The sequence below is a fragment of the Haemorhous mexicanus genome, chromosome 11, assembly GCF_027477595.1.
Source record: "Haemorhous mexicanus isolate bHaeMex1 chromosome 11, bHaeMex1.pri, whole genome shotgun sequence".
NCBI classification, from domain to species: domain Eukaryota; kingdom Metazoa; phylum Chordata; class Aves; order Passeriformes; family Fringillidae; genus Haemorhous; species Haemorhous mexicanus.
The window spans coordinates 7829909-7844621 of NC_082351.1; the positions used below are offsets into that span (position 1 = coordinate 7829909).

General features: G+C 40.6%; 1 protein-coding gene across 2 annotated transcripts in view; it reads right to left on the reverse strand.

Annotated features, from left to right (window-relative positions):
- DOCK3 (dedicator of cytokinesis 3) overlaps nucleotides 1-14713 on the reverse strand; it is a 185570-nt gene that overhangs the window by 84372 nt on the left and 86485 nt on the right. For both annotated transcript variants that reach the window (XM_059856243.1, XM_059856242.1), the window contains exons 10-12: nucleotides 7853-7934; nucleotides 3429-3489; nucleotides 1276-1423 (exon numbers count right to left, since the gene is read on the reverse strand). In XM_059856243.1, coding sequence (XP_059712226.1) covers nucleotides 1276-1423; nucleotides 3429-3489; nucleotides 7853-7934 — 291 coding nt within the window. The remainder of the gene's footprint in view (nucleotides 1-1275; nucleotides 1424-3428; nucleotides 3490-7852; nucleotides 7935-14713) is intronic.

Here is a 14713-nt window from a genome sequence, read left to right on the forward strand (position 1 = left end):
TTGCTGAGGAATTTGGGCAGAAGCTGTTGGTGCTCTGGGTGCTGTGAAGAGAATCCACACTAACAGATCACTCCAGATGGGCAGAGAGAAAAGGGAAGCTCTGTTTCCTGAGATTTTTATTCCATCACTGTACCAAGACTTTGGGTTGCTCTAAAGGGCTGTGTGACTTCACTTGTCACTGACAAAGTCCAGTGTTTCAACAAGTTTTTCTGTCCTACTTTTCAGAAGCTAAAGAAGCATTAAATGGGCAACAAAACAGAAATCTAATAATGAGAATGTTCCATTTCTGTAAACATTCAAAATGTTGCAGTTGCAATATATTAACACCATATCTACAAAGCCAATAGAACTATACAGCCAAAACCCACTGCTCTGAGATAAGCTGAAACTGAATGTGACAAAAGGCCAAGACTGGCCAGATTCTACTGACAGAGAGAAGAGAGGACCATTTTCTTCCCTAAATTTTGACATTTTTGCTACAGTTTTCATAACTTTTGGCAAAAGAGTAATGAAAGAGCTGACTCTGAGAGACTTTTGTTTGGACTTAAGAGATTTCCAATGTATGAACAGACACCAATAATCTTCAGTGAACAGTAAGACATTTTTTCATTTAGTTTCCCTGGAAGGTCACATTTTCTGCTGCTGAATGCAAGTCTCAAAGAATGACAAAGTTCCATAACCCACCAAATTATCTTATTACTCTCAACAGTGGCCACAGACCACAAAGCAGTGTCAGCTGTGCCTCAGCCCATCTGCAAAGCAGACCTTGCCAGTATCTATCCTCACTGACAAGGGATTTAAATATTCCCTGCAGTCTCCAGACAGTTTGTCTGTGGCCTCTTTATTACAACTGTGAGACCACATTTCATAATAAGAATGTTAGTTCAAAGTTCAAAATCAAAAATAACTGAAGACAGATTCTTGCTCAAAAATTGTTGATTTGTTTTGAGAATTTTGGTCACACACTGTTGACTTCAGTTGTTTTCTACTTCTTTTGTTGGTTACCACGAGTGATAAGGAATAGCAGATGAGGCATGAGTTATTATTCCCTTCGTCAGATGAAATGCAGCACATTTCCTTGGGTTTGAGCTCAGCAGATTTTAAATAATTCACATTAATATAAGAGCAGCTTTGCAAGTCACATAGATTTGGGCAATATTCAATACCTTCTGAAGCATTTCACACACCTGAAATATCTGTGGATAATATTCATTAGTTTTTATGAGCTGCTGGAATAATAAAGAAGCAAAAAACTTCCTTCTAGGAGTTACTCACGTGTAAACTTTGAGCACAAAGTCCTTTTCCTCCTTGATTTCCGAGAGGGACTGGAGCACATCCATGATGCTGAGCACGGCACAGCCGTAGGGGCGCCGGTAGTGCAGGTGGGGGGGCCCTTTCTTGGAGTCATTGAGCAACATGCGGCCTGAAAAGAGGGACACTCAGACATCAGGGATGGACACACAGCCACATCCTGCCTGCTGTGTTCATTACAGCCAGGACTTTCAGCTCCAGGCTGCAGGTGACACTCCTGCCTGGCTCTGGAGGAGCTGCTTTTGCCCCAGCCCCACGTGCTGGGCTGTGCTGGTGCCCACGGAGGTGCTGGTGACAGCTCAGGGATGCTGGGCAGGACTGGCACAGCACCGGGGCTGCCTCTGCAACTTCCTCCTCTCCAGGAGCCTGGGGGGCAGGTCTGGAAAGGGACACAGCCAAGACAGCTGACCCACACTGGCCAAGGGATGTCCCAAACCATGTGACATCTGCTCAGCAACACAAGGGAAAGAAGGAGTAGGGACATTGGTCACTGCGAGGTTTGGCTTTATACAGACTGAAGCCTGGCTTCCTGGGAAGTGACTGGACATTGATGGCTGATGGAAAGAAGAGAATGAATCTTTTGCTTTCCTTTGCTCCTGGTCATGGCCTTTGCTTTATCAGACTGCCTTTATCTTCACCCATGACTTTTCTTACATCTTATTTATTCCCCAACCCCATCCTGCTGATAAGGGGAATGACAGAGAGGCTTGGAGGGCACCAGGTGTTAACCCACCACAGCTTTTCACTCAAACTTTTCAAACCCAGAGGTCCATTTGAACCTACACCTCACCCAGCCAAAACCAGCCAAGGGCAAAGTGAAAAGCGTCATGTCTGGCCAGCTTTGATTTGCAGCTCCATGACACATTTTTGCATCCAGCTGGGCTGACTACAAATCATCTGTGGATGAGCCAAGAATATGGCTGTACTCATCAATCTGACCCACACAGAGATCCACTGTGCTCCTTCCTTAGAGTGCAGTATTTGCACAAATTCCCATGTTATTCAACTGCTTTAAAGGAATGCATTACATATCGTATATAATACTTGCAATATTATATATTGGTTGTTTATCATGTTTGGATGGATACTTCTTGGAGCACAGGAAGGAGAATTCTGAAGTACAAAGCTGCTCAGTGATTAACAGCCTATGACTGAGGCAGTTTTTAAATAGAGCAAAAGATGCCAAGGCCAGAAAAATCACTGTGATAATCAAAGTGAACTTGTAACATTACACATAATAATTTGTCCAGGCCTTGCATCAAGGTTAATACAGCATCTTTCCACAGGCTTCATTTATCACCTCAAGTGATAACAGAGCAATTCTGACGTGTAGGCTCTTATGACATGGGAAGTCAGATAATGAAACCCCGACCTCTCTGACACATTTGTGGCTCTGAAGGCACACTGTCATTGACAGCACTACACACAAAGCTCTGCTTAGAGCTGCTACACTTCAGAAAAGGTGCCTGTGCCTGGTAATGGGTGTGAGCAGTGACTGGATTGGCGACAGGCTTAAAAACCCTTTCCTTGCAAACACTGCCTGATCTTCAGTCACCTGAAACACACAAATGGCACTGCACTTCTCACTTGTTTACAATAATACAGCTGAGGAAACTGTCTCTGCTGCTCCTACTATACACTGCTACCATTTCAGCACTAATATTTAAAATAAATTATACTTAACACAGGTAAAATATGTACTTGCACCACAGACTCCTACAGCAGCAAACAAATCTCGACATATATTTGTCTAACAGCCTCTGATTTACTCAATGTGGATGGTCACACAGACTGATGTCCTGCCCTGTAACCCAGCTATATCACCACTAAAAAGATCTCATTTTTAGACATTAAACAAAAAGCCTTTTTACTTTGTCCCTCTTCTGTAGTGTTTAATCAAAAATTCAGTTTCAGACTCAGAAAAACAAAATCACTGCTGAACAGTCATCAGTAACTTTCTAACACTTAGCTCCATATGGTCTGAATGTCAATCAGTCTATGACTGAGTTTTCTAAATGTATAAATCATTATAAAGTCAGCTAATTAAAACATACATTTAAAAATACTCTAAGAGCTCTGTTTATTACATATATTTCAAGCACTAAATCATACTGTACCTATTCGGATTACATGGGCAACTATGTACAAATCCCTCTTCATGTCCTTGCTGCTGAGATCCTGAAAGATTAGAAAAAAGAGAGACATTCCAACATAAGTGCCTGCAACTGTAAACGTGGATGAAAACTCTGAAATCCCATGTTACAGAAAAGCAGGCCAAGAATTTTAAAAATGAGCTTCAAGAAAAACAAAACAACAGGAAAAGGAGGACCTACAGAAGAGCAAAAGGAAAGTTGAAGCCGACAAATAAGTGTTATTACCTCAGAGAAATTTAAAAATAAATAAAAAATTTAAAAAATACACATAGGACACTTTTCAATAACTCATTACTGCAGCAGTTTGCATTCACATGTCAGAATTGCAATTTCCTTGGTATGTTGTACTTTTCACTGATAACTTAATAATCAACCAGCAACTTCTGAGACATTCCTCCTCCATTTTTATTTTTTTTTTTAGTTACAGGAAAGGTCTAAGAAACATTTCTTCCTAAAAACCAGTTTCCCTATGCCACTCACCTCCCAGACAAGACTTTAAACAGATACTGTGTACTGGGAGAATATTCATCCCTGCTTCAGACTGATGCAAAAAGGCTCCTTGTGCTCTACAGCAACAGCTGCTGCCTCTTTCTCTACTGAGTGCTGCCATCTCACTGTCAGGTACTACTTACACAAAAATTAACTGGAACAGTCTCTGATTCAGATAAAAACTCATGGTTTTCTTTAAAGAAGCTCCTCAACTACGAGGTATTATAACCACTACTAAAGGAAATAATGTTATTTTTATATAAAGAGAGGAAGAAATATAAACTGTGGACATCTAAGATCTGTCATCCCTAATCTGAACCAATTTAGAATTAAAACCTTCATTTTGTTGAAAGCTAAAACATGAACCTTAAATCACACAGGGAATTTCTTTCTCATGTGACTTGAGAACCCAAACCCCAACCAGTGAGATTATGATGGCAATGCAATTCCAGACTATGGTGCCACCCAGCACAACAAAAGCTGGCACAGTGACTCAGAACTAGGCATAAAGGGAATTTATCCTAAGGAGAAGTTTCAATCCCTTCCCAATTGTGTTACACTGCTACATTACAGCAGGCAAGTAAAAAAATTCATGGCTGTACCTCCTTGCTCTCTTAAAAGCAGCTCTGGATTTCCCAGGGCAGCATATGCAGGGAGCTGCAGAGCCACTGTTTGGGATGCTGCTAACCAGCAGATCTGTCTCTCCAGAGGCAGAAAATGAAGCCACATAAACCATCCTTAGCATTTTCTCCTCAGGCTCGATTTTGCTGCTGCACCAAGAAGGGAACACACTTTCTAGGCTTTCTCCACCACCCAACATACCAGGGTAACATATGGTAGCCTTTATCTTGCATGTCTTGGAGACATGAAGTTCCACACTAAAAGGGATTTGACATAGTTTTAATCTCAGAAATGCCTGACAAGACATTTCAAAAAGCAAAAAAAAAAAAAAACTTGGAGGTAATACTTAATGCTCTAGAGAGCAATAGATTCTTGAAAATATCTGTGCTTAGACAGGGGGAATTTTATTATACCATCAGATTACCAGTTCTAATTAACAGCAATTTAAAGAACTATTTTTTCAAAGGGCAGCTGTCAAAACATCAGAAAACGTCAGGGCATGAACATATTGATGGGTTCACACTTTAGTTGCCTTTCCAATTTCATAAATAAAGTGTCACAGGCAAAAGACAAAAAATGTGGGCCCAGATGGCCTTGCATTTCAGTTTGTACAGCACAGGCTTTTCATAAGGCAAGAAATTCTTACTATGACATGGACCAAACAATCAAAAGCCCCAACCCCTGTGAGGAAGTTTTGAGATGATTTCTCTGCAGAGAATCCATGTACATCTCCTAGGACCAGGAGAGGACAAAACACATTTACTGATTACTCTAAGGACTGCATCCAGGGTGGATATTTGTGGGTATTTCCCACATCCTTCTGAGCTTCCTAAATGACGCTGACTGATACACAACATAATTTCATTATAATTCTAACTGAATGGCTTTTTAGAAAATCATCCCCAAATTTTCCCACCTGTATTGGGTATAGAAGAGTTACTCTACAATAATGCTCAGTTCTTTACAATGCTGGTTTCTAGAAAGGCCTGCTTGTGTGTTAGAACACCCAAACACCATCACAACAACCCCCAAACCACTGGAATCAAGGATACCTGTCTGCCAGTAATAAGTTATTTAATTCAGCTGCCAGCCTCATAGGCCACAGTGAATAAGGTATTTAACAAAAATAACAACCTTCTACAGTGTAGTTACATTTTAATTCAGACCCAGGAATGTTTCTAACATGTGCACAGGCTGAGGTTTGCTTGAGTGAGCTTTGATCTCCAGAGCAAGCAGTTTCTCACCTTTGCTATGATATGACAGCAGATGTAAAACCCAAGCCTGGGTAATTTTGATATCTTACACAAGGAGACAGCTGAACCCTTAGAAGTAACAGAGACAGCAGGAAAAGGCAGAGATCCCTTCAATGATCTAAGATATGGGCTGCTTGCCTTAGGGAAAGATGAGAGTTTTAGAAAGATGCTGTGGTGTGGTGAAGTAAGGCAAGTAAATAAATTAATAGATTTAAAGTAAAGATGAACACAAGCCTGGGAGAAGACGTGAAAATCACAGAACTATATTAACTTAGAAGCCTTTCATAATTAAGAAATTATTATAATGCAGATAAAATGGTTATACAAAAAAGCAAATATTTATTGCTCCTTTACTACACACTTTGGGAAGGTCTTTGAACACATTGATGAAAAATACTGTTTTAGAATAGTGAGATCTTTCGTACAGATAATTTTTCCAGTTATAATTCCTGTTATGTAGAGTATACATTCATTATAATTTTTGTTATGTAGAATACACATTCTATAGCAGAAGAGTGAGAGTCTAAACACCTCCACCAGCCAGTGATGGAGTCTGAGCACCCTGGAGAGCTTGGTATTTTTGCATAGCAATAGGAAAGGGAGCTCAGGAGGTATCTCTGGTCAGGACTGGGGCTGCACTGGCAAACGCCGTCAATCCCAGGGCTGGCTGCTCTTGGACTACACTGGCCCTACTCAGAATATGCAGCAGGTCTCTCCTGGAACTGTGTTATGGCCCTGGCTGTAATTTATAATTATTTTTTAAAGGGTGCAAAGGCAGAGCAAAACTGTTTCACACTGTTCCCCACACAGAGAGAAACAGGACATGTGCTCCATGACCCCAAGTCATGTGGCATGGGTGAGGGTGGGGAAGTTGGATGCTGAAAATCTTTTTCAAACTGATGAACCTCAGAGGCCAGAAAGTGCCAAAGTGGATACAAAGCTGTGCTGCCATTTGGGATTATTCCTTAGGGCAGCTCCTAAAGCTGCACTCCTGCCTTTCACCTGACTCAGACATCAGTGCTGAACCTAACCCCTGCCCACCTTCTCTCAGCAGGGCCAGACTCTAGGTATGAGTTACCATCTCTGGGGTGGCAGTGTCACCTTGCTGATGTTCATTCAGCTGGCAGCACCTCACTGATGGTACCACAACCAGAACTGCTGCTGATGTCAGCTTCCAGGTCAGTGCTACTTTTGGACTGCAGCTCTTAGATCCAGATGGAGACAGATCAGAGCATCCTTACCTGGATCTATTCTGTTCCTTAAGAGGAGGAATTCTGCTGCCTTCTTAAGGGAGAGAAGGGAACAGTGCTGGGGACCATGCCTGGCTCAGTGTCCAGCCCTGCCTGACCTCAGTGTGTTACTGCCAGAACCAAAGCTCTGTCATCCTTCTTCACTGAAGGTAAAAATACTTCTGCTACAGAGCTTCCAGCATGTGCACTAACTAAAGGTGAGTCACGATGGAAGGTGTTTATCACACTTGGGACCTGAGATTCCTTACAGTTATCCTGTGAGGAGCTGTTAAGTTTCAGTGTCTCTAGATTTTCATATTCTTTCTGAGAAGAAGTAGCAGATAAAATGATGGTCTGACACCTGATTCTGAGGGAATTTTAAACACAAGACCAGCACAGAAGTGATTTCTTACAAGGGCATGTAGGGACAGGACAAGGGAAAACACTTGTCTGATTTTCATTCAGAAAAAAGTGCCTTATTTATGTTCAGGCCAGCACAGCCTTTTCCCATGCTCTGTTATCAAAGAGCACAGCACATCCAATTAAAATAGTCAAAATTTCACACTATCTGCAGGAACAAATGCAAGTACTTCAGAATATTCACTTAGCCATAAAAATAATTTAGAAGTACATTCACTTTTCTATGTTAACGTTTAGTCAAAATCATAACAAAACTTAGAAATTATTTCTCTTTTACTGATTATATTGGTGAGGAAGAACTGGGTTTCCTTCCCCCTCAGGAAACCTCCAACCCCACCATTCCTGTGAGGGGAGAAGAAAGGGAACAGACACGTACTGTGAAAAGTGCACACATTCGATCGATCTTCTCCGGGTTCCTGGGGCCTCCGTTCTTGTTTAACCTCACCATGAACCTCTCACTGAAAAACAAACAATGGTAAAAAAACAATCAGCTTTTCCTGTACATACTTCAACAGAAAAACACAGGTAGATTTGGGCGTCATTAAAAAAAGATGCAGTGGTTTTTATAATTCCAAAGTCTATAAAACAGTATTCACTGGTCTATACAAAATTACATGGAATAGCACAGATTTCTAATAGTAAGTAGTCTGCATGTGAAAACATTGTGTTGATGCATATTCATGATGCAATAACATTAAAATAATGTGAACATAAGAAGCACAGAACCTGTACACATTACAACTCCTCCAGGCACAGGCTAAGGCAAACTTGCTGAGAGGTACACTGCCTTTGGTAAATCTGAGTTCATTAAAATCCATTCAAAACTAAAAGTTACAAGAATACTAATTAAGCAATCTCCTTCAACATAGAACATTTCTAGAAGCAAGACACTAATTCAAATACATTAAGATTCAATTGATATAACTCTTACCAATCAAATTAAGCAGCCCTTTGATGAATAAAACCAGCACGTTTAGCCAGACTGTAAAATGAACAATACTCACAATGCATGGTAAGACATAGACAGTCATATTTCTTCTTAAGACAGAGAATTTATGTGCATAAGTAAGTTTGATGAGCATTTTTTTCCCTAGTGTGCAACAGCCCCCTAAATATTGACCACAGTTTTCTTCCTAGATTTTCACAGAAATAAAGAGAGAGCACACCATTAAATCTTCCAGTAATCACAGATCCTTTCAGTCCTATCCAGTACAACCGCATCAACTCCAGTAACCTTCATTTGATGCATTTGCCAGCATATTATCCATCCTTGGCCTGAAGAAAATGAAAGCACAGTGTTCACACTACCTCCTTTGGCAGCTTGCTCCAAGGGCCACTCATCCCTGCTGTTAAAGCACATGGACCATGGGAAATGCCTGATTTCAGTGCACAGCCACTGCTTTTTGTTGCCCTTCTGCATTAAAGAGCCCTTTAGAGAAGCTCATTTTTTGCAGGGCAGGGATAGCAGAGATATCCCCACACACAAGTAAGCAATTTAACACTGTTTAAAAAAATCCAAAAAAAGTGCGGGAATAATTTTGTAGAACTCACCCACCGTGAAATTTTTCAACAGCATTTCAAGAACAGTTCTAAAACTGTAAGATTGTAACAGTCTGGTACTGAGACCACCTGCACCATAAATACACACACATCTAGGGGTTCCACATAGGTGAAGCCAAGCTCCTGCTCAGTTTAACTGTGATTTATCAGACATCACCTCTTGGCCCTTCCACACAGCTTTATGCTGTGAGTTCATGTGACCTGTCCATTATAAACACTGATATATTTTCAGAATTATTACTTTTGTTAAAATGGTCCTTAATTCTCGAGTATGACCCACACATCTCATTATACACCTTTGCATGATTATTTATGTAAGTAAATGATGCTCAGCAATCCAGAACATCCCTCCTTGGCTGTTTCACTCTCCCTGTCACTCACTCCAATCTCCATGTATCCCATAACCCCATTCAGTTATAATTTTAAATAATTTGCTACCAGTGCTTCTAACCTCAGACAATGCTGAAATGCCACAAAGAAATCCGTAAGAAACATATTTCATGACTCTTTTGAGATGTCAATAAGTTAAGAACATTTTACCAACTGCTTTAATGACATTTTAAAATCCATTCTTTCATAATTTTGTGATGTGTTAAGTGGAGAGCAGGACAATACTAGAGCTTCACAATATTACACTGATGGTCACATTACAACATTACATCTTCACAGCTACCTCTATCTACCTAACACATAAATCAATGTTTACATATTGTATTTTAAATTTCCAGTAAGATGTAGTCTTGAACTTTCAAAACAGGGTTTTTTTAGGGTTTTTATTATTATTATTTCAGCTCTAATGAGCAATTCATTTTCATACAGGAGCTGAATGCAATACTGTGTGTCACAGAACCCTGTGCAGACTGTCCCTCAGACAATGGCAGGGAAGGGGCTGCCAAGTCTTTGAGCTGAGCTGCCTGTATGGATTTCATTCATTAACAAAAGATTGCTTAGTGTGCTTTTAAAGCACCCAAAGAGGGATACTCTGGAGATTCACCTGATGGTCTCTTGCAAGGTTTTCCTCCATTAATAAGTGGAAATCTTTTAAAATTTGCAATTCATCTTTTCCTTGTTAAAGCCATGGAGAAAATCTGATTCCTGTCCCCTATTCCAGTGCTTCTCAAGAAATGAAGCAGCCACCACCCCTCTCACCTGCCTATTGATCACTTGTTCCCTTATCCCAGCACCACTGCAGTAACAACCTTTGCATTCCTTCCCTTAATTTAGAGTCCTCTTGAGTCTGTGTGAATAAATAATTAAAGGGACTTTGAGTCAACTGCAGCATTTGAGAACTGTGGAACAGGAAGAGGCATTTGGCCAAAGGAGATCCAAGGACAGGAGGCAGAGAGCAACAAGGCATCAGTGCCAAGAGGCTACCCCAAAGGACCAAGCCAGGTCCAGCTCTCCCTCTTTTCCTTTCACATCACTTCTCCTAAACTTGTGGGTTTGTTTCTCATCTCCAGCATTCCTCCAATCTTTGATATTACTACTGATCAAGAACAGTTTACTACTACTCTGCTGTTCTGTTATTATTCTAAGGTCTCAGTGGTGCTCATACTGTCAGGGTCACTGGAATAGGACTGGAACCTTTTTTACACTGGTGACCCACATTATGAACTAGTTAGTCAGCTGCTTCCCATTTTACAACTGCAAATTTATTTCTATGTCAAAGCAAATCTGGAAGAATAACCCTGTTTCCAATGATCTGAAAATCCACTGCCTTCATCTATCATTGCACGTCTGCTTTTAGACAAAAATTACATACATTTAGGGTCAAGAAACTTAATGGGAATTCAATATCTTAATTTCTTCTTTTAAGAGCTATGTCCTTGGAAAAAGTTGAGCCTCCAGTGTGTCTTTTGCTCAGTTTTATCTTCTGCACAAGGATGAGAGCACACACAGAATTTAGGCAACAATAAGTCCAGTTTAGTAAGACTAAAATATCAAATCTGAATAAACTCCATGTGGAAATTAATCAAAACCCCAGTAGTTTTAACTGCCAAATGTGGTGGAAATGAAGCATGAGAGGTACTGAGATGCAATCTGACTGCTTGATCCTACTGCTGCCCAAAACCAAAAAAAAAACCACAAAACACCCACAACTAAAACCAACAAGCCAAAAAAAGTTTTCAGTTATTCTGAATATACACCAAAATCACTTCTTTTGCATAAAATTGGAGATAAATGCATCAAAACTGAGAAAAAAAATTAACATTTTACCTTGTTGAGCTCAGACCCTAGAGGTGCCACATCAGAACCACTATCTTAAACAAAAGCTTATTTATTCCTCTTCCTCCTATATGCTATAAGTAAGCTCCAATTACTAACTGCAGCATCTCCTCCTGTGCTAATTCACATCATAGTGAAACCACCTCTTGTGCAGCACTAAGCCAGGGTTTACAATCACTCTCATGATTAGTAATTGCTACAGCTACTCAAATATAAGAACCACTGCTCTGACAAGCAAAGTCAAATAGTTTCTTGTTCGTTCACTTGAAAAGGAAGAAAAATGAAAGGAGTGTAGTGTCTCACTTCTTGGCTTCCCCAAAGTGACTGAAAAGCAGAGTCATGCTGAACTCTGCAGAAAGGAAGGAAACCATCACTGGTTTGGGATGCTATATTTTCAGCATGAAAAAGGGAGCAAACGGGGACAAAATTTACTCTTGGTGAGCAGGAGTGGCACTGTGCCCCCAGGGAGTCTTTGTTGTTGAGGTTTGTTTTGGATGTTCTTTGCACAATGTGTGAAGATGACAAAAAAAAGGAAAGGGCTGGCAAAGAGCTTGGGCTGGACTGGTGAGCCCCTTGTATTCATTCATGGGCACATTTCATTACTGGGGGTGTTCCAAGGCAAAAATCCTGACTGAGCATCAATTTGGGAATGTAGGTACAGCATGAATATATGCATAATGCTAAAGTTGTGGAGGTCTGCAGAGAGGCTGCACACCAATTCTCTGTTTGAATTGAAGACTGGTGATAAAGAACATGGACTAAAAAAATTAATTCTTTAATAAAGAATAGGGATTGGTTTTCTGAAGCAGGGGCAGCAGCACATTAGGCAGAAACCTCACATCTTACACCCTTCCCTTGCCTTAAATAATGGTCCAGCAGCTATTACTCCCAGAAATAAAACCTTCTTCACCCTCTCCATTCCAACATGCCACTGAAAGGGAAAAGGTACAAATACACAAATGCTCCCTAATTTTTCTTATTTTCCTCAGTGCTTCTAATTTCCAGAGAAAACTGGGGGGAACACTGAAAACCCCCAATATTATTAAAAATACCTCAGTCCTTTCTCAAAAGCTGTATTTAATGGGGTTTTCAGCATTTAGCATGTGGCCAACCCCTTCTAAGAACACAGGTTATTTTAAAAATACATATTGGTCCATGACACACACAGAAGTGCTCAGGGAAGGGGTAACGTGGTAGTGGAAAAGATCACATAACAACTTGTAATTTAGACTTTGATCTTCTCTTGGTGCCTCCACTGGTTTCTTTCTGACACTTTTAGTATCACGTAAAACCTTGCCTGCATGCAAAATACTAAGGAACAAAAACCTGAAAATGCTGCCACAGAAGCCAGAAGTTTGCAGGAATAAGCTACAAACACTTGCCTAGCCAGGACAGTTCATCTCCCTTCAGTCCTACTGGTTAAAAAAATAAATGACAAGCATGATACTATTTCATTTCTCCTCTGCCCTCCCCTCTGAACATTGTCTAGTCTTTTCTTTAAAGAATGTTAACATGCCTGACAATACTTCTAGATTAACATTTGAGCTGGCATATGAGTACCATAAACATTTGAAGATGCTACTGTAAAAGCACCGTATTTGGTCCCAGATAAATCTCAAGAACAAGCTCTACACAGGCCATCCAGGAGAGAGCTTGGGATGAGCTGGTCACTCTGTGGCAATTAAACCTCACCAACAATTCCCTTCAAAATATCCCAGTCTTGGTGCACACACCACATTTTAGGAAGTTTATCTCAACAGTGCCATCAAACACTGCATTCTTCCTGCTCCTGTGTGTACAAGCTCTACAAGGACAATATGTTGACCAGATGAATGGAATTACGTTAGGAATTCCTGGTATAGGATCAAAGCATTTTCTTAAAGCTGCAAAAAAAGGAGCTTGTTTCAAAACATGAATTAAGTTGGAAGAGAAACATCATGAAAGAGATCCCTGGGGCTTGGTGGGAGTGGGAAGGGGAGAGAAAACTGAACTACAGTCTCAGAACCTTACAGCATGGTCAAGCTAATATTTGCATGGATTAACTTGGGAAGCTGTTCCTGTATCAAAGAGGAAGTGCAATGACCCAGCAGAGCAGAAGTTTTAAAGCCCCAGGAGAGCAGCATTAGCCAGTTTTCCAGAAAGCAATTACTGCTCCCCACCATCCTATTTGGAGGTTGAGAGAAAATCAGGCTTTACTGTCCTGGCTTTCCATTTGTGCTGCACCCTGCAATACAGTTCATGATAACCACATGAGGCTTCTCATATTTGCTTGCACAACTTCACACAACAAAAAATAGACTTTTATTTTCATTCCATTGGCCAAACTGGAAATTGGAATTTGGAAATTTGTTCAAATCTCTTGAGTTTGTCAATTGCAAGAACATTACCACAGTCAGTGATTGAAATGGTCACATCAGGACAGCACTGCAGCCTGATTCTTTTGAGAACGCCCTGTAGGAACTTTCTGAAAAGGAAACAAACCTCACTTCAGGCCTTCTGAACTTTATTTCATGAGCATGACCTCATGTTCATGAAGAAAGCATGCACCTATATTGACATTTTAGTAATTTCCCATTGTGAAAAAGAATTAGTTTTACTCTTGAAAGATTATTTAAGCAGTAGGAGTATCCTCTGAAAAAGCTTTTCAAGTATATTTTCCATTCAACATGATTATCTTTCAGAGTTGCTAATTTTTGCTCATCCTCTTGGGAAAAAAAAAAATCTAGGTTCTTACAGCTGCTGTAAGACTGATCTAATAACAAAATCTCCCAGAGCTCCACAGAATGAGTCTCCATTCTCAGCGTGAGAAGAAGCCAGAGCATACATACAGAATGGACACATGTCTGTGAAGAACTCAATTCCCACTTCCAGTGCAAACCAACAGCATCTCCCAGCTCCCAGCAGTGTTTGAGCAATCCATCATGGACAGCGGTCACTGCCGAGCCCTGGAGACAGGAGCATCACCTCTGCTGAACTTTCAGTTTGCTCACTGTCTCAACAGTGACTCATGGAGTGTTTAACAATCTTCCTTTTCAGGCAAGTGCTCACACAGTGTGTTTGGTTTTTCCCCTTTTCTTTTGCGGGGGGAGGCAGGAGAGTTCTTTTCTGAGCTGTCTTATCCAGCAGCTCTGCAATAACCCCGCTTTCACAAACAACTGAGGCACAGTACACTGCTTTGGTTTATGGAGTGTATTTTATAAAGACATCTTAGAGAAAAGAACACTGAATCTGTGAGGGAAATCAATCTGGCCCTGAGAAAACGGCTCCAAGCAACACAGTTTGCTTCCTAGCAAATTCAGGCTTAATGCTCATGAATTATTAAATTACCACATTGGCGAGAAGCCCCAGGGGAGGATTACAGAGCTTACAGTAAGACTGTTACTGCAAACACTGGGTTTCCATGGAAACAGAAAATAGTGAAAATAACTACCTGTCATTTCTCTTGCCACAT